The 17,106-nt window shown below is 38.7% G+C and overlaps 1 protein-coding gene across 1 annotated transcript in view; it reads left to right on the top strand.

Annotated features, from left to right (window-relative positions):
• Nucleotides 1–8,641, top strand: part of LOC146617237 (glutamate receptor ionotropic, kainate 2-like) — a 63,820-nt gene extending 55,179 nt beyond the window's left edge. Inside the window, exons 14-16 of the mRNA XM_085372849.1 lie at nucleotides 290–515; nucleotides 3,782–4,032; nucleotides 8,477–8,641. Coding sequence (XP_085228975.1) covers nucleotides 290–515; nucleotides 3,782–4,032; nucleotides 8,477–8,641 — 642 coding nt within the window. The remainder of the gene's footprint in view (nucleotides 1–289; nucleotides 516–3,781; nucleotides 4,033–8,476) is intronic.
• The last annotated feature ends 8,465 nt before the right edge of the window (nucleotides 8,642–17,106 follow it).

The raw sequence follows: 17,106 nt of genomic DNA, 5'->3' as shown, positions 1-17,106 counted from the left end.
TGCAGTCTTCTGTTTGTGACGGGAAGCCAATAAAAACCTTAAACAGAAGGTGGCCGTAAAAGGGGAGGACCGTAAGAACTTAGCAGCTCCTCAAAGCCTCAGAAGAAAATAAATAGGGTTTATTTTTGAACTGTGAGTCATGCAAAGCTATTATAGTCTAGGAATAAGAAAAAATGTGCAGCTGAAAATGAACATAATAGGTCCCAAACACTGTGCAAACGATGATATGATATTTTCTCCTAATACTTCTTAGATTCTCATTCAGATCCCACTCTCTGGTTACTTGCAGAAGACAAAAATCTCTACCTATGACAAGATGTGGGAGTTTATGAACAGCAGGAGGCAATCTGTGATGGTAAAGAACGTGGAGGAAGGCATCCAGCGTGTCCTTACCTCAGATTATGCCTTCCTCATGGAGTCCACTACCATTGAGTTTGTCACCCAGCGCAACTGCAACCTCACGCAGATTGGAGGCCTCATAGATTCCAGAGCCTACGGCGTGGGAACACCTATGGGTAAACGACCTCTGCATCCCTCTGTGTTATAAGCCACTCGGATTAAGTCTGCAGATACTGCAGATACTGTGTGACGCATTAAGGTGTGTTGTGGGAATGATGGAAAGCTTTGAAAAGGGAAAGGTTGATCTTTATCAGCGAGGTCACGGGTATAATGGTTAGACACAGTGAGGTGTAAAAGGTGTAGCTTAATGAAAAGTGAAATGCCTAGAAGGTTGAGTTTATGGATGAGGTTAAAATGACTCACTGCTTCGGCAAGATCTTTCTATTCATGGTGATTTTCTCACAAGATTGTTTCAGAGGCAGGAATGGTGTATCAAACTCTCTTCACAAATACTTTTAATGGTCTGTTTTCATTTTATTTTATGTTCACGTAAGGCAACACTGTGAGTGTCGGTTCAGTGCAATTCCCTTTGACTTACTTGACACCGGCATTAATTTCAGCACTAAACCACAACTAAAAAGCACTTCAGAGAGTATAAAACAAACTCTAGGAGCTTGTTTTCAGAAGCCGCTTTGACCCAGCTCCCATCAAAAATTTTGTATTCTGACATTTTATACCATCATTATCCAGGAATGAGGCAGATGAGCTAAAAGTATCACAAAAACAAGTACAATCATAAGAGGTTTGGTGCATTAAAAGCATTGTTTGTCAGGGTTAATCAATGCACAGCTCACAGCTCTAGCGTTCCCAGGGACCCTGACTGAAAGCCGTTGATGGTTCCCATTCAAGTGTCACAGAGGTTAGAGTGGTCCTGACGAGGCCACAGAGAACTCTGCTACCAGCTGTAATGGTCACATCTATCATGAATGATATGAAGGCCATCAAAATACGGAGGATTAATTTTGGCCATCCGCATCTGGACCGGGCTGCCGCTGATGAGTATGGGGCGGTTATGAATCTGCAGGGATGCCGTGATTGCCGTGGCTATAACAAAGCTGAGGGGCTGCTGTGAAATATAGGCCCACTGTGGCTCCCTAAGTGCTGAAGTACTTAGACTGATGTCCTTGAAATGGACACATAGAGACTGGAGCATGGATCACTTCTTTTTTATTTTTTATTCACGCAGTAGTATACTTTATATTTTATATATCATATATATATAGATAGAGAGATAGATAGATAGATGGATAGATATATAAAATAGGAACACATCACTTTAATTCAGCAATAAATGGTTCTGCATTTATATAGAGATAAATATTCACTCTGAAGAATATTACTTCCCACTTTCTTCTTTCTGTCTAATCCTTATATTATTTGCTCAGAAGCCGATTATGGCCTGCAAAAAGATCTTGAGATCGGAATCTCGATGACTTTATTAGTTCAGAAGTAATTTTGGCAGAATATAAAAATTAGTATTTTTTTTTTTATTATTATTTTTGATGGTGGCCCTCTCCTTGTGTCCTTTTTCAAAACCATGTGAGCTCTTCAGCTATCACGTTAGCCACCGGCTCATACCTTTTGGCCTCCTGAACAATGTTTAGCAGCTTATTCCCTATAGGGCTTTTACAGCAATAAAGCAGAGCAAGACATAATAACATTTTAACCTTTTAGTGCTAGATGGTTTCCCAAATCACAAATGCTTCATCCACTGCTATCGACTTAAACTGTGATCGCATTAATACTTGAGGCCAGACAGTGTAGGAGTGATGGATGATCTCTGGTGTTGAACATCTGTCAGGTAGTTGTGTATGCACAGTGTGTCAAGCACGGCGCTTTTCCCATTCGCCCAGGCCCCGCTCTCCATATCCTCCTCTCTAAGGACCCATCCTATTAGCATTTATCCAAGGCCTGTTTTGTTAAGCCATCATTAATCATTTGAAATATGAGAGGAGCCTGAATCAGGGGACCCAGATACTAGAGAGATCTCTGATTTTTCAAATGAAGCAGGCATATGTTTCCCACATACATAGTCAATTGCATCTAAGGGGCTGTGCTTTACACGCTTTGCATATCGACCGTATGAAATGCACGGAATATACCGTGTGTTGCAAGTCTGCTCTGGTTTATCATGTCAGTGTACTCATAAGCTCAGCACGGGGAGAAAAACACAAGGTTACAAAATAAGAGAAGAAAAAAAAAACAGATGCTGCTCCAAAGTCAGTGGCATTGTGTAATTTTCAGTTTTCTAGTAATGTCTCTTTTGTTAGTCTAAACACAGAGATTTGGAGATGAAAGGATGATGGATGGCATTAGATTAATGATAGATGAGACAGAGGAAGACTCAACTAACGGGGCTGACAGGCAAAACTGTATGAGATCAACAAACAGCATGATGGTACTTGTTACCTGGAGCCTGACTCCGTTCATTTCCTTTGGAGTTCTGGCACAAAATGTTCTCTTCCTTTTTAAAACCATTTCTATTATCCTTGAATTATTTTTTTATTTTTTTTATTTTTTTAACATTTCTTTTGTTTCTTTTAAGTCACTCTTAATTTGCACACGAGGCAAATGCCTGAAATGAATATGTGCACCCAGGCTTCATTATGCATGAGTCCCATAATCGCATAAATACACTAACAAGCTCTTAAAGCAGTGAAAACATGAAACATGAAGGCTCACAGTAAGAATTAATCTTTCTTGGCCCGGTTGAAGCAAAGTGTGTGTGCGCTGCTCCTGGATCAACCCAGCCGTGTGTTGTGGCGCACACGCTGTGGATGGGAGAGGAACATGACCCCACTCGGCTACCCTGCAACGATTATTCCCGCTTTGATCAGGCCAGCGCCCGCTGCGCCTTAATGCCTCGTCGCTAATTCTGGCGCCTTCCTACTTTCTGTGGATTTGAGTTTGCTCAACATGCATCAAAAAACAGCAATGCAGAAACCCAATCATCAATATACACGTATAATCCCAAACACATATGCATCCATATAATGTACCCCTCACTGGACTCCTCTGTTCATAGGGACTATTTCTGTCATATGAAAGCGTGTGCAAACAGCAGCTAAATTGTGAGAATCGACAGCAGCTCTGCTCCCCCAAGCCAAGTTATTGTTGCCAACTCCCTGTGCATTATAATAAACACACTGCAGAGAGGAGTGAGAATTTTGGAATAGCTCTGTGAATATGGCGGATTAGTGGGATTTGAAGAAGGACTTACAAAAAAACTCTCTCTAAGCGGCTAACAATAACATGACAGGTTATATGATCACATGCAAGCCTGAATGTGTTTCTTACACCCACTAACACAACAATGACGATCCTAGGCACATGAGTATTATCTGTGTTTTCCAGTTTCACGATACGCTTTTTGTATTCGCAGGATCTCCATACAGAGACAAGATCACGATAGCTATTCTGCAGCTGCAAGAGGAAGGCAAGCTGCACATGATGAAGGAGAAGTGGTGGAGAGGCAACGGGTGTCCCGAGGAGGAGAGCAAAGAGGCCAGCGCTCTGGGAGTACAGAACATCGGTGGGATCTTCATCGTGCTGGCTGCGGGACTTGTGCTGTCAGTGTTTGTGGCTGTGGGGGAGGTCCTTTACAAGTCTAAGCAGAACGCCCAGCTGGAAAAGGTACAGGCGCTATTAGAGAAGAGATTTTAGGCTTCTGCTGTAGCGTGTTTGTGTCAAGGTATGGCTGTGTGGCAGGCAGGATGGGGATCTAAATGAAGGACTCGGGGAGTCATAAGTGATCTCAAAACACAGTCTTAATGCTGGTAATTTACAAAGAAAGAGAAGAAGATCCAAATCTCATGGAACACAGAGCCAAGGAAACGCACAAGCATGAGGGGTGACGCAAAAACGAACAGAGGGAGGCTCAGACAATATCAACATACGCCAGAAGAATAGAAATGGGGAACGGGTGGAAACAGAGCTGAGGACAACTAACACTTAAAAGGAAGTAAAACTGAAAAATAGAGCACATGAGACAAAAGATTAACGAATTAAAAACAGGAGGTAACACATGCAGAAACACAAGGGAGGCAGGAATACACAGGAACTCACAGAATTAAATACGACCCAAATAATAACCACGAACAGAAGTAGATAGGAAACTAAAACCTGAGAATCTAAATATAAAGAAAAATTTAAGAAAAATACAAAACCAAAACTCAAAAGCCGTCTACCTCTCTTGCTCTGCCATTTTAGAAATCAAACTGTAAAAACAAGACACCAAACCCAAGAGACATCAAATGAAAGTGAAATGAAAATTTGTCTTATAGCCCTAAAGTGCATTTTTACAGACCAAGCTTGTTTTTATTTTAACAATTGGCTACTTAAATTGCTTTCACTCTTCATAATGGCTATAGACCTGTGGTGTGGAGACAGAAATCCCCCAGTGCTTTAACCTGTGTGAGTTTTTAGCAGTCAATATTTGCTAAACCAAGCAGGCATTTTCCGAAACTAACTTCTGTCTACGCATGGATAATTTTCTTGCTGATTTTAAATGGGGAAAAATGTTTTACTTGTTTGTTGTTTTTTAGTCATATATTATATTGAATCATCATTTCAATAAATTAACAATTACAGCAACTCCTTCATCACAAACACCAGCATAATAGTATTAAACAAATACAAATCTATTTTAATTCACCATGTATACATAGAGTGCACTGTATCCACAGCTTCTTTATCCCCCTGGTTACGTTTCTGAATATTTTTCAGGCTGTTCTGTTTGTGCTCTATTTTCGTACTGAGCGCACATGATTCATCACACAGTGTGGAGTATGTATTTTAGTGCACTTTAACTCGTGCAGTGATGTTTCCCAATAATTGTGAGAGTCCTTTTGATAGCGTCTGTTAATTATTTACGTCTATAGAATTAGCACAGCGCAGCAGCGTGTTACTTTATTGCAACAGTAATTAGTTTCTTGCTTTTTTTAAGGGCTGCAAAAGTTTCACAGCACATCTTAGCTATCATTAATCAAGAGCTGCAAGACTGGGTCACAATATTCAGATAATTTGCAAATGCCAGAGTCTCTAGGCTGACAAGGTGCTAGTAATTTGCATGCTGACAGCAAGCCTCTCCTTTTTTTACTCCCTGCCAGAGTCCTCCACCCTAACATCACGAGCTTTTTCTCTCTCTCTTTTTTTTAAAACCCTCCTTCTCATTGTTTTTCAAAATTTATTTTCTGTTATCCTTCTTGCCTGTCTGCTTTTGTAATCAGTCTTCCTTCAGACTCTAGAAAATATTTCATTCATATGGCAGACAAATATATGTAAAAAAATGTTGCTAAAAAAAAACACACCCTAAGCCACCTACAGATATCCATCTCGCACACCTACACACATACACAAACAGAAAAATAATAGCTTCATACTTTAATGCTCCCCCTCCTCTTTTTATCTTCTCCCCTCCTACACTCTTTGAATTTGAATTACATTTTGCATAATCAGAAAAGGAATGTATGAGAATTTGACTTGGCAAAGTTGGTGCCCGGGCATATTGACATTTTATAGGATTTTACACCATATACATAATGCAGGGACAACAGAAGCTCACATTACACAAGTTGCATAAGACTGTGATGTTTTAAAGTGGGTAGCAGTATATTTGGATTTAATCTGCCGAAGTGGATGCTTTGTCCTTTATGCTGTCTCTTTAGGTTTTTCACTTTCATGCCAAATTACAAGTGTTTAATGTTTCTCCCAGAATCCCGTTCTTGGCAGGGTGCAAATGGCTGTGAAACGCTATTTAGACGTTTGTGTGACAGTGACGATTTAAAGGGGGAATCTAGGACATATCAAACCCTTTAAATGAAGGCTTGTTTTCTCAAAATATTCTGTCGAAAAAAGCAAATGAATAGATGCTTCATGTTCTGTAGCTGTTGCGCAGTTACACGATATCAACTGACTCAATGGTTTATTTTATCGCATGTACACATAAAATAAAACTGAACACGTTGACCTTTGTTTTCCCAGAATAGTACCACGAGATCCTTTTTTATTATTTATTTATAACCTTACAAATTATGTTACAGTACTGTGCAAAAGTCATGAGTCCCCCCTTATTTTATATAGTTTGCTTCTAAGAAGCCAGACTTTCATGTGGCTTCCAAGTAATCTTGAACAATAGCACTCTGGGCTTTCTGAAGGTCTTTCAAGTTTTTCTTTCGACAGTGGTTGCTTTTTCACTTAACACTGACTTATGAATCCTACAAGCAGAAAAGAGGCACCTAACCAGTGTTGTGTCTACATATAACAGATAACTTAGCAAAGAACCTAATTTAAATTGCATCTTTAGGCACTTTGGCATTTCTATAGTTGAATTTATGAAAAATACAAAACGTAACACAGTCTGACAGGCATAAAATAGTATTTTTGCACCAATGAGGTTATTCCCAAAGAACTGTTAGCTGAAAACTTGGCATATCAAAGGAAGGTCCAAAGGAAACAGGACAAAATCTACACCAGTACCTAAGAGATGTATGTGGCACTAAATCCTCATCAGAAATGGTCACAGTAAATGGGCAGCTGTCAAGAAGCCATTCTTAAAGAAGAAAAACAAGGAGAAAATGTTGAGGTTTGCCAAATTACACACAATGCAACTGAAAATCAGTGGCAACGGGTCTTACAGAGTGATGAATACAAATTTGAAATTTTTGGTTCAGACATCAGTAGGTAGAGAGAGAACAATAACAGTCTACACGGTGAAAAAGAATGTCCTTCAAGAGGCTATACATGAAGACTGCATAAAGAAATTACAAAACAGCTTGCCTAAGAGAGTTCAGGCTGTGTGAAGAATAACGGTGATCATACCAAATATTGACTTTCACATTTTTCAATACATCACCGCACCTATTTCCCATTTTCGTAGCAAACTTTGAAGAAATGAGGGGCAGCTTGAGACTTTTGCGCAGTACTGTACATACATATGCTTGTCGTAAAACCAACATAAAGCCAATAAATACAAAAGAAGGAGGAGAAACTGTTCAGTTTGGCTAATTTTTTCAAGCTTAAAATAGAATAGAGAAGCTCAGCAATTCCCCTTTGAGTGTATGTGGTGACAGTGGAAAGGAAAAAAAAAGAGAAAAAATGAACACTGAGAAACAACCAATAATAACAATTGCTGCTTGATGGGTTTAGTAACCCCAGATCCAAAATCTGAATGCCAGAGACAGATGGCGAAGGATACAGAGACAGAGAGGAGAGCGGGTAAACTACCAGGGCAAAAAGACACACAGTTGATCACACGCAGAGTTCAGTAGATGATGGAAGAGCAGCCTGGGGTCTGCAGCAGTATAACTAAGCGAGGGTCACCTGACCCAACCCCACCTATAAGCTTTATCAAGGAGGACCTGTTTTTTTTAATCGTGTAAAAAGGCTGTGTGACTTTGAACTCAAACTGGAAGCTGGTTTTACATCTGAAGGTCAGACCTCCTGCTGTACTTTTGGAACCACAAGTAAGAAAAAGGCAGAAAAGGAAACATATTGTACAGCATATAAAAAAGTATTTTCATGTTACACAACATATTAAGGTGAGAGGATGCGCATGGTAAAGCAGTGAAATTGAATTTATGTAGACATCGACTGATTCTGGTAGAATTAAAGTCACTAAATTTAGAATATCCCAGTGATGGTGCCACCTGGTGGTGAAAAAAGGACACTGTGGCAATTACCCAAGAATACTGAAATGTAATGGACAGGTCCATTACAAAAACATGAGTGGAAAATAAAAGCCCTCCCTCATTAAACAACCCTGTAGGTCATTTGTGCAAGCTGTTAAAATGACCTGCAGCTGCACTTTAAAGTTAACTAACCTCTGTCGCCCATGTAAATAAATGCATGTAAAATGTGCACTGGTGTCATCAGCGTTTTGCCACACCAGGCTTACGCTCAAGTCTCCTGGCTAAAAGCCAGCGGTTTCATTGTGCCAAAACCACTCTGCCCGCCTCCTAATGCAAATACTTTCCCCTTTCTTTTAGACAGTAAGAACAAATGATCCACTATGACTGTATATCTCAAGAATGTGTTGAACTTTTTTTTTCCCTTCTTCTTTTCTATTTCCTTCTCGCAGCGATCATTCTGCAGTGCCATGATGGACGAGCTGCGCGTGTCTCTAAAGTGCCAACGCCGTCTCAAACAAAAGCCTCAGCCACCTGTCATCGTTAAGACAGAGGAGGTTATTAACATGCACACGTTTAACGACAGGAGACTCCCAGGAAAGGAAACCATGGCATGAACACTGAATACACCTGGACTACACCCCTCAGTAAAAACCACGAGTGGGGAGACAGGGTTGAATTAATGCTGGCTTAGTTACAGACTGAGTTTAGCAGGGGGGGGGACAAAAATGTAAAAAAAATACAAAGAAACAAACAGGATTCCTTTCGAACCCACTTGCTTATGTAGACAGATGTTTCCTGTGGAAATATAGATACCTGAGCAGTGTCACCTCACTGTGACATTCACTTTTTGAAGGGAGATGTAATCGAAGGACTTACTTATGGGTTTGGTTGGTGATATATGTAAAATGACAGAAGAGCCGAGCAATTTTATGACACAACATTTGATTAGTCCACAGTAGAAGTGGACTTAAACATACGCATACACACAAAAAAAACTAATGAAAAAAAATGTATGCACACACACTGACACACACTGACACACACACACTCTCATCTGACACACTTGACAACTGTGCAGAAGGGAAAACTATTGTGACACTTACACCAGATGTAGTTTTTCTGTTGATGTCAATACCCTTTCGTCTTACCTCCATGTGTGTGTGACCCGATCGGTCCCCTCTCCTCGGTGGCTTGAGTTTCTCTCAGATAATTTGAACAAACACTAATCTTACACCAACAAAGGGAACAGTAGTCAGTGCCAAATGGTTTGTTATGAACTGATGTATAAAAGTGATATTTAGTTTTGAGAACCATCTATGCCGACTTTGTCAAATATCCATCGTTTTCTTCTATAATGCCTTTCTCGTGCCAAAGTTCTGCCATTGTAAAGAACTTTCTGCCATGCCTATTATTATGTTCAAAGCCTCTACAAGAAATGTATACTGTCAGAGTCCTTATCCATGTCGGTCCTTGCGCACAGTCTGCAGTTTTCACTCTGTATCAGTTGTTGTTTAAAATGCAGGATTTCTACAAAAATGTTTGTTTTTGTACAAGAACAAAAAGTTTTGTAGTACTTTGTATCATGGTAGCCCCTTCTGTGGACAAAATATGTAGCAGATACCAACTCAGCCCTCAAACTCTGACAACTGGTGGCTATGGGGCTTCAAACTCTGCTGTGTAGGGTTCATCATTCTCATCTTTCAGAGATTCAGTCTTTTGTCTTGCCAGTCTCACGGGGCCAGCTGTATATACTATCTGGAGACGATGTAGTGGATTTTGGCAGGTAAGAAACAATAAAACCAGAAAATGCAACCGTTCTGCTGTCAGTGAGAGTTGGGTAGTCACCATAATGAGTCACCATGAAAGACGTAGTAAAACATGCAAATGCTCTACGTCTAGAAGGTGTTCATAACTGTGGTTGTGTAGCACCAATATACAGCAAAATTGTTATTTTTATTATGAGTTGTTTAATTTTTGTTTGTTTTGTTTTTCCTTTTACCAGAATCAAGTCCTAAAAGTATTATTTCAAAACTAGGGGAAATATTTACAGCCAAAAGTAACACAGATATTGATCTTGAAGAGCCAAAGGAAAAAATACCCTGCAGTAATTTCTTTAACATAAACAAACAAGCTTGATATTGATCTCTTGGATGTGTACACTAACCGAGGCATTTTACAGTTGAAAATTCCACTTTTCTTTGCTGTCTGGTAGACATGCAGTATAATGTGGAATGACTGTTCCTAAATTACCTCACACTGACTATAGCTTTTTTTTCCCCCTCCCTGCGAATCCTTGCAGCTTATCAGTATGGATCCATACTGGTAAATCTGCTACAAACCTGATTGATTGATTGATTGATTGATTGATTGATTGATTGATTGATTGATTGATTGATTGCTGTATAAATAATCTGACACTGCGTGAATGACATTCTCAGTCTCAGTATGGCCATGTTTCCAATTCGTTCCAAGGGTTTGTTAATATTTCATGTTGGTATCAGTAAGTTTGATTTATTAATGCATATTCCTGCACCAGAAGGTGAAAAAAATATTGAAATGAGTCCATTTGCATTTTGAAACTGGTCGAAGTAATCTCACGGCACTGTTGGATATTTTTCAGTGCTTTCAGAAAATATTACTTTTAGGACTCGCTAACAGACAAAGATGACCTCAGTCAAAGGGGAACCTCACTGATGGGCAGCTTTTGAATGTATAAAACTGTGCATTTGCAGTAATTCTGATGTTGGCGTAATTAGAGCTTTGAGACACTCGTGTGCTACATAGTAAATCTCTCACCTCTGCTCAAATGCCAGGTGTTGCTTCACTCACGGTGCCTAAAAGGGACTTGATCAACCTTGGGGCGCAATTTTCGAGGATAACTCGTGGGCCGAGCGAATCATTTATCCACTAATTGTCTCCAGATGCGTGTTCTCTTCGCCAAGCGACACATCACATTTGGCCCCACAACACTTCTGTGTCTGTTAACTCTGTTCCGTGTTGTGAAATGACAAGCATATCTGATAGGTTACTCCACCAGTGCCCCTGTCTTCCTACACTATTCGGTTAATCATCTGATCTGATATTCCAGGGATGATTTCAAAGACAAAAAAATGAAAAAAAAAAATCAAATACGCCCACACACCTGTGTTGTACACGAGTGGCTCCCCTATATTTAATGACTTCTTTAAAACAACCGCATCTACGCTTTTATGAGAAATGACAGGGAAGACATGCTCCTTTAACTTGTCAGCTATCTACCAGTGTGGCTTGTCATTTTTTTTCCTTTTTTTTTTCTACACACGGCTAAATCTAGCAGTGTGAGCTCAAGTGGTTGAATAGTTTGGGAACATTGCTGTGGGAAACTGATGTGTGCTCGTGGAATTTGACATCCATGCAAGGTTTTACAAATAATGTCATTAAAAATGGTCATAATTGTAGATTTGCCTCTTAGCTTTACTCCAGACTTTGCAGTTCTTTTCCACCCAAATGAGGAAGCAACAGGATATGCCAAGTGAACCAGATGCCATCTAGCCCAGTGTGTCTCTAGCCATGTCTTGTATTGTTATAAAACATCTGAATACACTCAAAAAACAGATTCAGGTCCTCCTTTCAAAGAACACATGCAAATTATGTTAGTTGTTCACAAATGCAATTAAAAAAATACCAAATTAATTTGATTTTCTTTGTGTAAACCTAAAATTATTCAAAACCAGCAGAGGCTGATTTTGAACACAAGATGAATGAGTTTGTTGGGGCACTGGGGGTAGGAGGAGTACATTTTTGCAATTAAGTATTTGTAAACTCAAAGAAATAAATTCAAGCCCCTCTTTAAGCTTAAACATTTCTTTTAATCTCATTCAACGCAAATGTAGCATTCCAGCGTTACTGCAATTATTATTCGTGTGGTGAACCTAAATTATTTTCTCTCAAAGCAGTCTTTGTCACAAGAACACAAAGTTATTGAGTTACACAACGGTCCGCCTTCTTTGAAAATTTTGCGCTCTTTCAGGATCACCTAAATGAATGCAGCTGCTCTTGGCCTCTCTGTACTTTTTGGATAAAACTACACCTTCAGATAAGGTAACATTATTTTTTCATATATCCAATTGTGTATTTCTTTATCAGCTAAATCTATGGCAATGCTATTTATCATAGAAGCTTGTAACAGTTGTTTTTTGAACTTTTGGTGGTGCTACCATTCTCTTCTCTGCTTGAATACTATTTTTTTTGACAATATAGACAGGTCTTTTCAAAAGTGCCTTGTTTTAGAGGAGAAATTGTGTAGCTGCCAACTTTTAAGTCGGAGCGTGTGCTAGCTTATTAGCAGCTAGCCATTGTGCTCAATGAAAGATGATGTCCTATAGCTAACTTCTTTCTTACTGTTTTCTTTTTATAATCTAATAATGTGGTATTCTGTGTTTATTATTATATGCCATTTTCTAGTAGAACGTATCGTTTTGAGGTGTCTTTAAAAGCACTACATAGTTTACTGAGGGTGCTACCAAAAGCGAACCATGTGGCCGGAAGAGTAACTGCAGGCAGCACAATGCGCACTCCCATGACGTTCAAACCTATTTATTATTATAAAAGATTTCGGCTACGTCCACACTTACACAGGTGTTTTTGAAAACGGAGATTTTCCGTTTTCGTTTTAAAAAATAATCCCGTCCACAGGTAAACGCAAAAATGAAGGAAAACGCTGCTAGGAACATGCCAAAGCAACAGGTGGCGATATATTCCTAAACTCAGCTAAAAACAGTTTAGGTCTTGACAAACTTCACTGATGGTTCAAATGTTTAGCAACTTTCAGTGTGTTGATTCAGCAGTCTGTATTTAAACTTCTAGTTTACTATATTTATGTATGTTTTATTTCCAGGTGAATGCAGAGTTCCTGCAGATCACTACAAAACCCCTGCAGGCGAAGTTCTTGGCTCAGATGGACAATTTAACAGACAAGCTGATGCAAATTTTTCAGGGGAGCAAAGGAGCAAAGGGCCAAAAGATCAAGGATATCATGGCGATCAGTAGTTTGGTCAGTACTAATGATAAACCCATCAATTAAATGCAATCAATCAATTCCATTTTTTTCACCCTTTTTTTCCCCCACCCTTGCATTAGTATGATGACATCGACATAAAGAGGGAGCATACTCTTAAAAGCCTGGTGATCTACTTTAATGAAGATCCAGACCTACTGTTCAAGGAGTATCTGGTACGCTTATCACACTTTATTTTCTAGCTTCAATTTGAGTTAGGTTCATCGCACGCAAAATGCTCATATATTCAAATAAGACAATATAATTGTGAAATATGTATTATTCTTAATAATCATTGTTGAAACGTGTACTGGAGAGCACTTTTTAAGGGGACAGATTCAGCAAAAATTCAATTGTTCATTCTTTTGGTGCTGCCATGTAGGTATCTACTGCCTCTATAAACACGGTAAATGTGAAGAAAACATTCATCCACTTTCTGTCAGTGTTTAAATTCAGTTTATTTATATAGCGGTATATCACAACAACAGTCATCTCAAGGCACTTCATAAAGTAAACACTCCAATGAAGTTCAGTTAATTATGCCAATTAGTAAAAAGTCTTCTATATAAGGAACCCAGCAGATTGCATCGAGACACTGACTAGTGTCACTGGCGTTACAGCGATCTTCTGGTTTCCGGAATAATGTGCCTAAAACAAGCTGTTTCAAAAGGTCCCCAATTGTCATGAAATAAGGGAAATTGACCCAGCCCACACACACACACACACACACACACTGATAGACACTGGAGGAGCTGCTGCTCTATATCAAGCCCCTCCCAAAGGGAGGTACATAATACCTTAACCCAAACTATTGATAGAAAACAGATTGACGGGTTTTATTTATGTTTGGAGTGTTTATAGAGGCAGTAGAGACCCATGTTTCAGCACAAAAGGATACAAAGCTGAGTTTTGCATAATATGTCCCCTTCCAAGTGACAGAGCCCTTAAACCTGAAACATCCTGTTTTTCAGTCCTCCTCCAGTGAGGATGAACGGTTGAGGTCCACTGCAGCAACTGTCATGGGTATTTACACCATCAGAAGAGAAGGCGTTCAGGAGCCAGAGGATGTTGCAGTTGTCATTGAAGGTACTACAGTTATGAACAACCTCGGTAGTGTCATCATGGCATTCATCGTTCTCTTTGGACTGATTTATGCACTTGATCTGAGCTATCCAAATGACCTCAAGTACACTTTCGAGTTATGTCAGAAGATTTTAATGAATCTGGATGGACAAAGGCTCAGTACAAAGATGCAGCAAATGAAATTGAAGATGTTTGCTTAGGCAAACAAGACCCCAGCACAAAATTTGATTTTGGCCTTTCTATCTCTTTTGTTCAAACTGTGACCTTTTTTTTTCCTTTTTTTTGAAAAATAGCAGTTGTCTATTTTTGTCTGCTGTTCTGTTGTGAGTGATGTAACCTTTAATCTATACTACTATAGATGGATAAAAGGACTGTGGGAATTTAGCTCAAAAAAATTCAATGGTTGTAACCAGCATCTTCCTTTTAATTGCTTTTGGGATTTTCGAAGAGACAAAACAAATGTTGACAAGTTTGGTGTCTTCCAGTGTTTTAAAGTTGGTGCTCCCGTTCTTATAAGCTTGTAAAAGTTTGAATTAGAGAAGTAAAGGTTTTTTTAATTAAAATACCTCCCCTTTGGTAACACAAAATGTTCTTAATGAAAATCTTATAAATATATATATATATATATATATATATATATATATATATATATATATATATATACACACACATATATATATATATATATACATTATATATTTGTATTTAAGTATTTTTGGGTTGTTTAAAATGTTCAGTGACTGGCATAATATGGTGTGAATTGCAATGTTTAGTAGGTTATCATTGTGAATTTGCTGAAAACCTACCTGCAAGTGTCACTATAAATATATATACAATGATTCTTACGTGAAATCGGATTTTACAAATTCCAGTTTGTTTTCAGTCTTGCCTAGTAATGCAAAGGTGTGTGCTTTTCAGATTTGATATTCATTTCAAATGTAAGGCACTTTTTTGTGAGCACTTTGATTTTGTTAAGGTTAATTTGACCATGTGAAATGTATGTTTATTCACAAAATATTCTGTTTCTGCTTTTAATTCAAGTGAATAAAACTGAGTTGAAAAAACAAATTTATTTTGTCATTATTTTAATAATTAAATTTGTTTTCTGGTAATTAAAATTATGATTTCGTTGAACTTAAAATAATCATTTCAATTCGAAAGAAAATCTAGCTCAAATGAATGACATTGTATTGAGTTGAACCAACCAAAACCTTTCACATCTTATTAATGTAATTTTTTTTCCTTTTAAATGTGTTTAAAAAATTGTGTTCTACTGACTCAATTTAATTGAATTGTCATGATGTATGTAGATTAGGTTGGACCAAAATAGATGTATTACGTGGAAAACCTGCCATCAGTCCAATTGAGTTCATCCAATGACTTATTTTTTTGAGTGTATAAAATATGAAAAGGGTTGATTTATGTAATCAAATCAAAGCAAGGACTGTAGGGAGGCTTAACCAATTATTTTTCCAGCTTGCTCACCAGCTATTACTGCATCCGCCTGTCTGTTTACAATTTTCTCTGACTACTAGTTTCTAAAATATCTCCAGCTTATGAGGAGGCTGCACAGTCTAACAAAATAGCCCAGGAATGTTCCACTGCACACACTCTGGTTTTTTATTGTTTATTGTTATTTCCTTCCCACAGGCAGCAGTGGACAGTGAGGCCGCTCTGGATTTCAGACAAGGGTTTTTTTTGGGTTTTTTTTTTTTTTTTTGGGGGGGGGTAATGATGAAAACTGTTTCTGCAGCCTGAGCTCTACCATAACAACATAAATGGCCACCCTGTCTGCCCTCCAGATTGACAGGGAAGGTCAGAGCATGCATCAATGCGTTCAGCACGAACCATTTAGTCTGTCACACTTATTCCATCATATTAAGTCCTCTTCCTCCTTTTCCTAAGTGCTCATTGGAAAGGTATCCTTGAATAACATCTTGTTCATTAGCCAATTAATGGCCAAGATTGCATTGTGAACAGAAAATTGCTTTCTGAATGTGACTTTGGTTTGTCGTGCAGATATTATGACCTAACAGAGCCTGCCAAGGGAGGTTTTTTTAAGGTAGGGAATATTCTTCACCTCATTTCCAAGTGATTTTTAATAATTCAGGATCCCAGATTAGGAATCATTAAAAATCTATTTTTTTTTTAACTAGCAGCACATGTATGTGTAAAGTTATTAGATATGGTGGGCGTGGGGCAACAAGATGTTCGGAATATGCCCTCTGTCAGAGAGATAATTAAATAGATTGTTTACACTGAGCATGGGTGCATTAGGCAACTGTGTGCAATGGTACAAGCCAAAAATAGCATTGCATCATGTTAAAATGAGATTTTTCTAAAGAAGTTTTCACTAGGGTAATGCAGTAGTAATGCATTCATAGTTTTATTAGCTAATTAGAGAGCGGCTCCAGGGGTGGTAGTGTTGTCAGACAGCCTAGTCGGTCCAGATTTAAATATCTCATCAACTGTTACATGGTTCGTCTGTAAATATGGACTTCTCATCATGGCTCCCAGATGATTTCTTTTCCTCGAGTGCCACCACAGGTTTAACATTTGTGGTTATGATATACACTCACCGGTCACTGCTTGCTAATGCAACTATCTAACCAGCCCATCATATGGCAGCAGTTTAATACATTTAGGAATGTGCACATACTCATGATGACCTGCTAAAGTTCAAATCAACCATTAGAATAGGGAAGAAATGAGATTTTAGTAACTCTGAATGTGACATGGTTGTTGGTGCCAGATGAGCTGAGTATTTTCGAAACTGCTGATCTACTGGGATTTTCCCACATAACCATCTCTAGGTTTTACGGAGAACAGTCTGAAAAAGAGAAAATAGCGAGTGGCACTTCTGTGGGTGTAAAATGCTTTGTTGGTCAGAGAGGAATGGCGAGACTTCATAGAAAGGCAACCACTCATTATAATCAAGGTATGCATCTCTGAATGTCGAAG

The sequence above is a fragment of the Diplotaxodon limnothrissa genome, linkage group LG15 (genome assembly GCF_057381915.1).
Source record: "Diplotaxodon limnothrissa isolate DT_005_m linkage group LG15, D_limnothrissa_male_GT1.1, whole genome shotgun sequence".
In the NCBI taxonomy this organism is placed as follows: Eukaryota; Metazoa; Chordata; class Actinopteri; order Cichliformes; family Cichlidae; genus Diplotaxodon; species Diplotaxodon limnothrissa.
The sequence above is the reverse complement of the archived record's forward strand: the minus strand, read 5'-3'. Positions and strand labels throughout refer to the sequence as shown.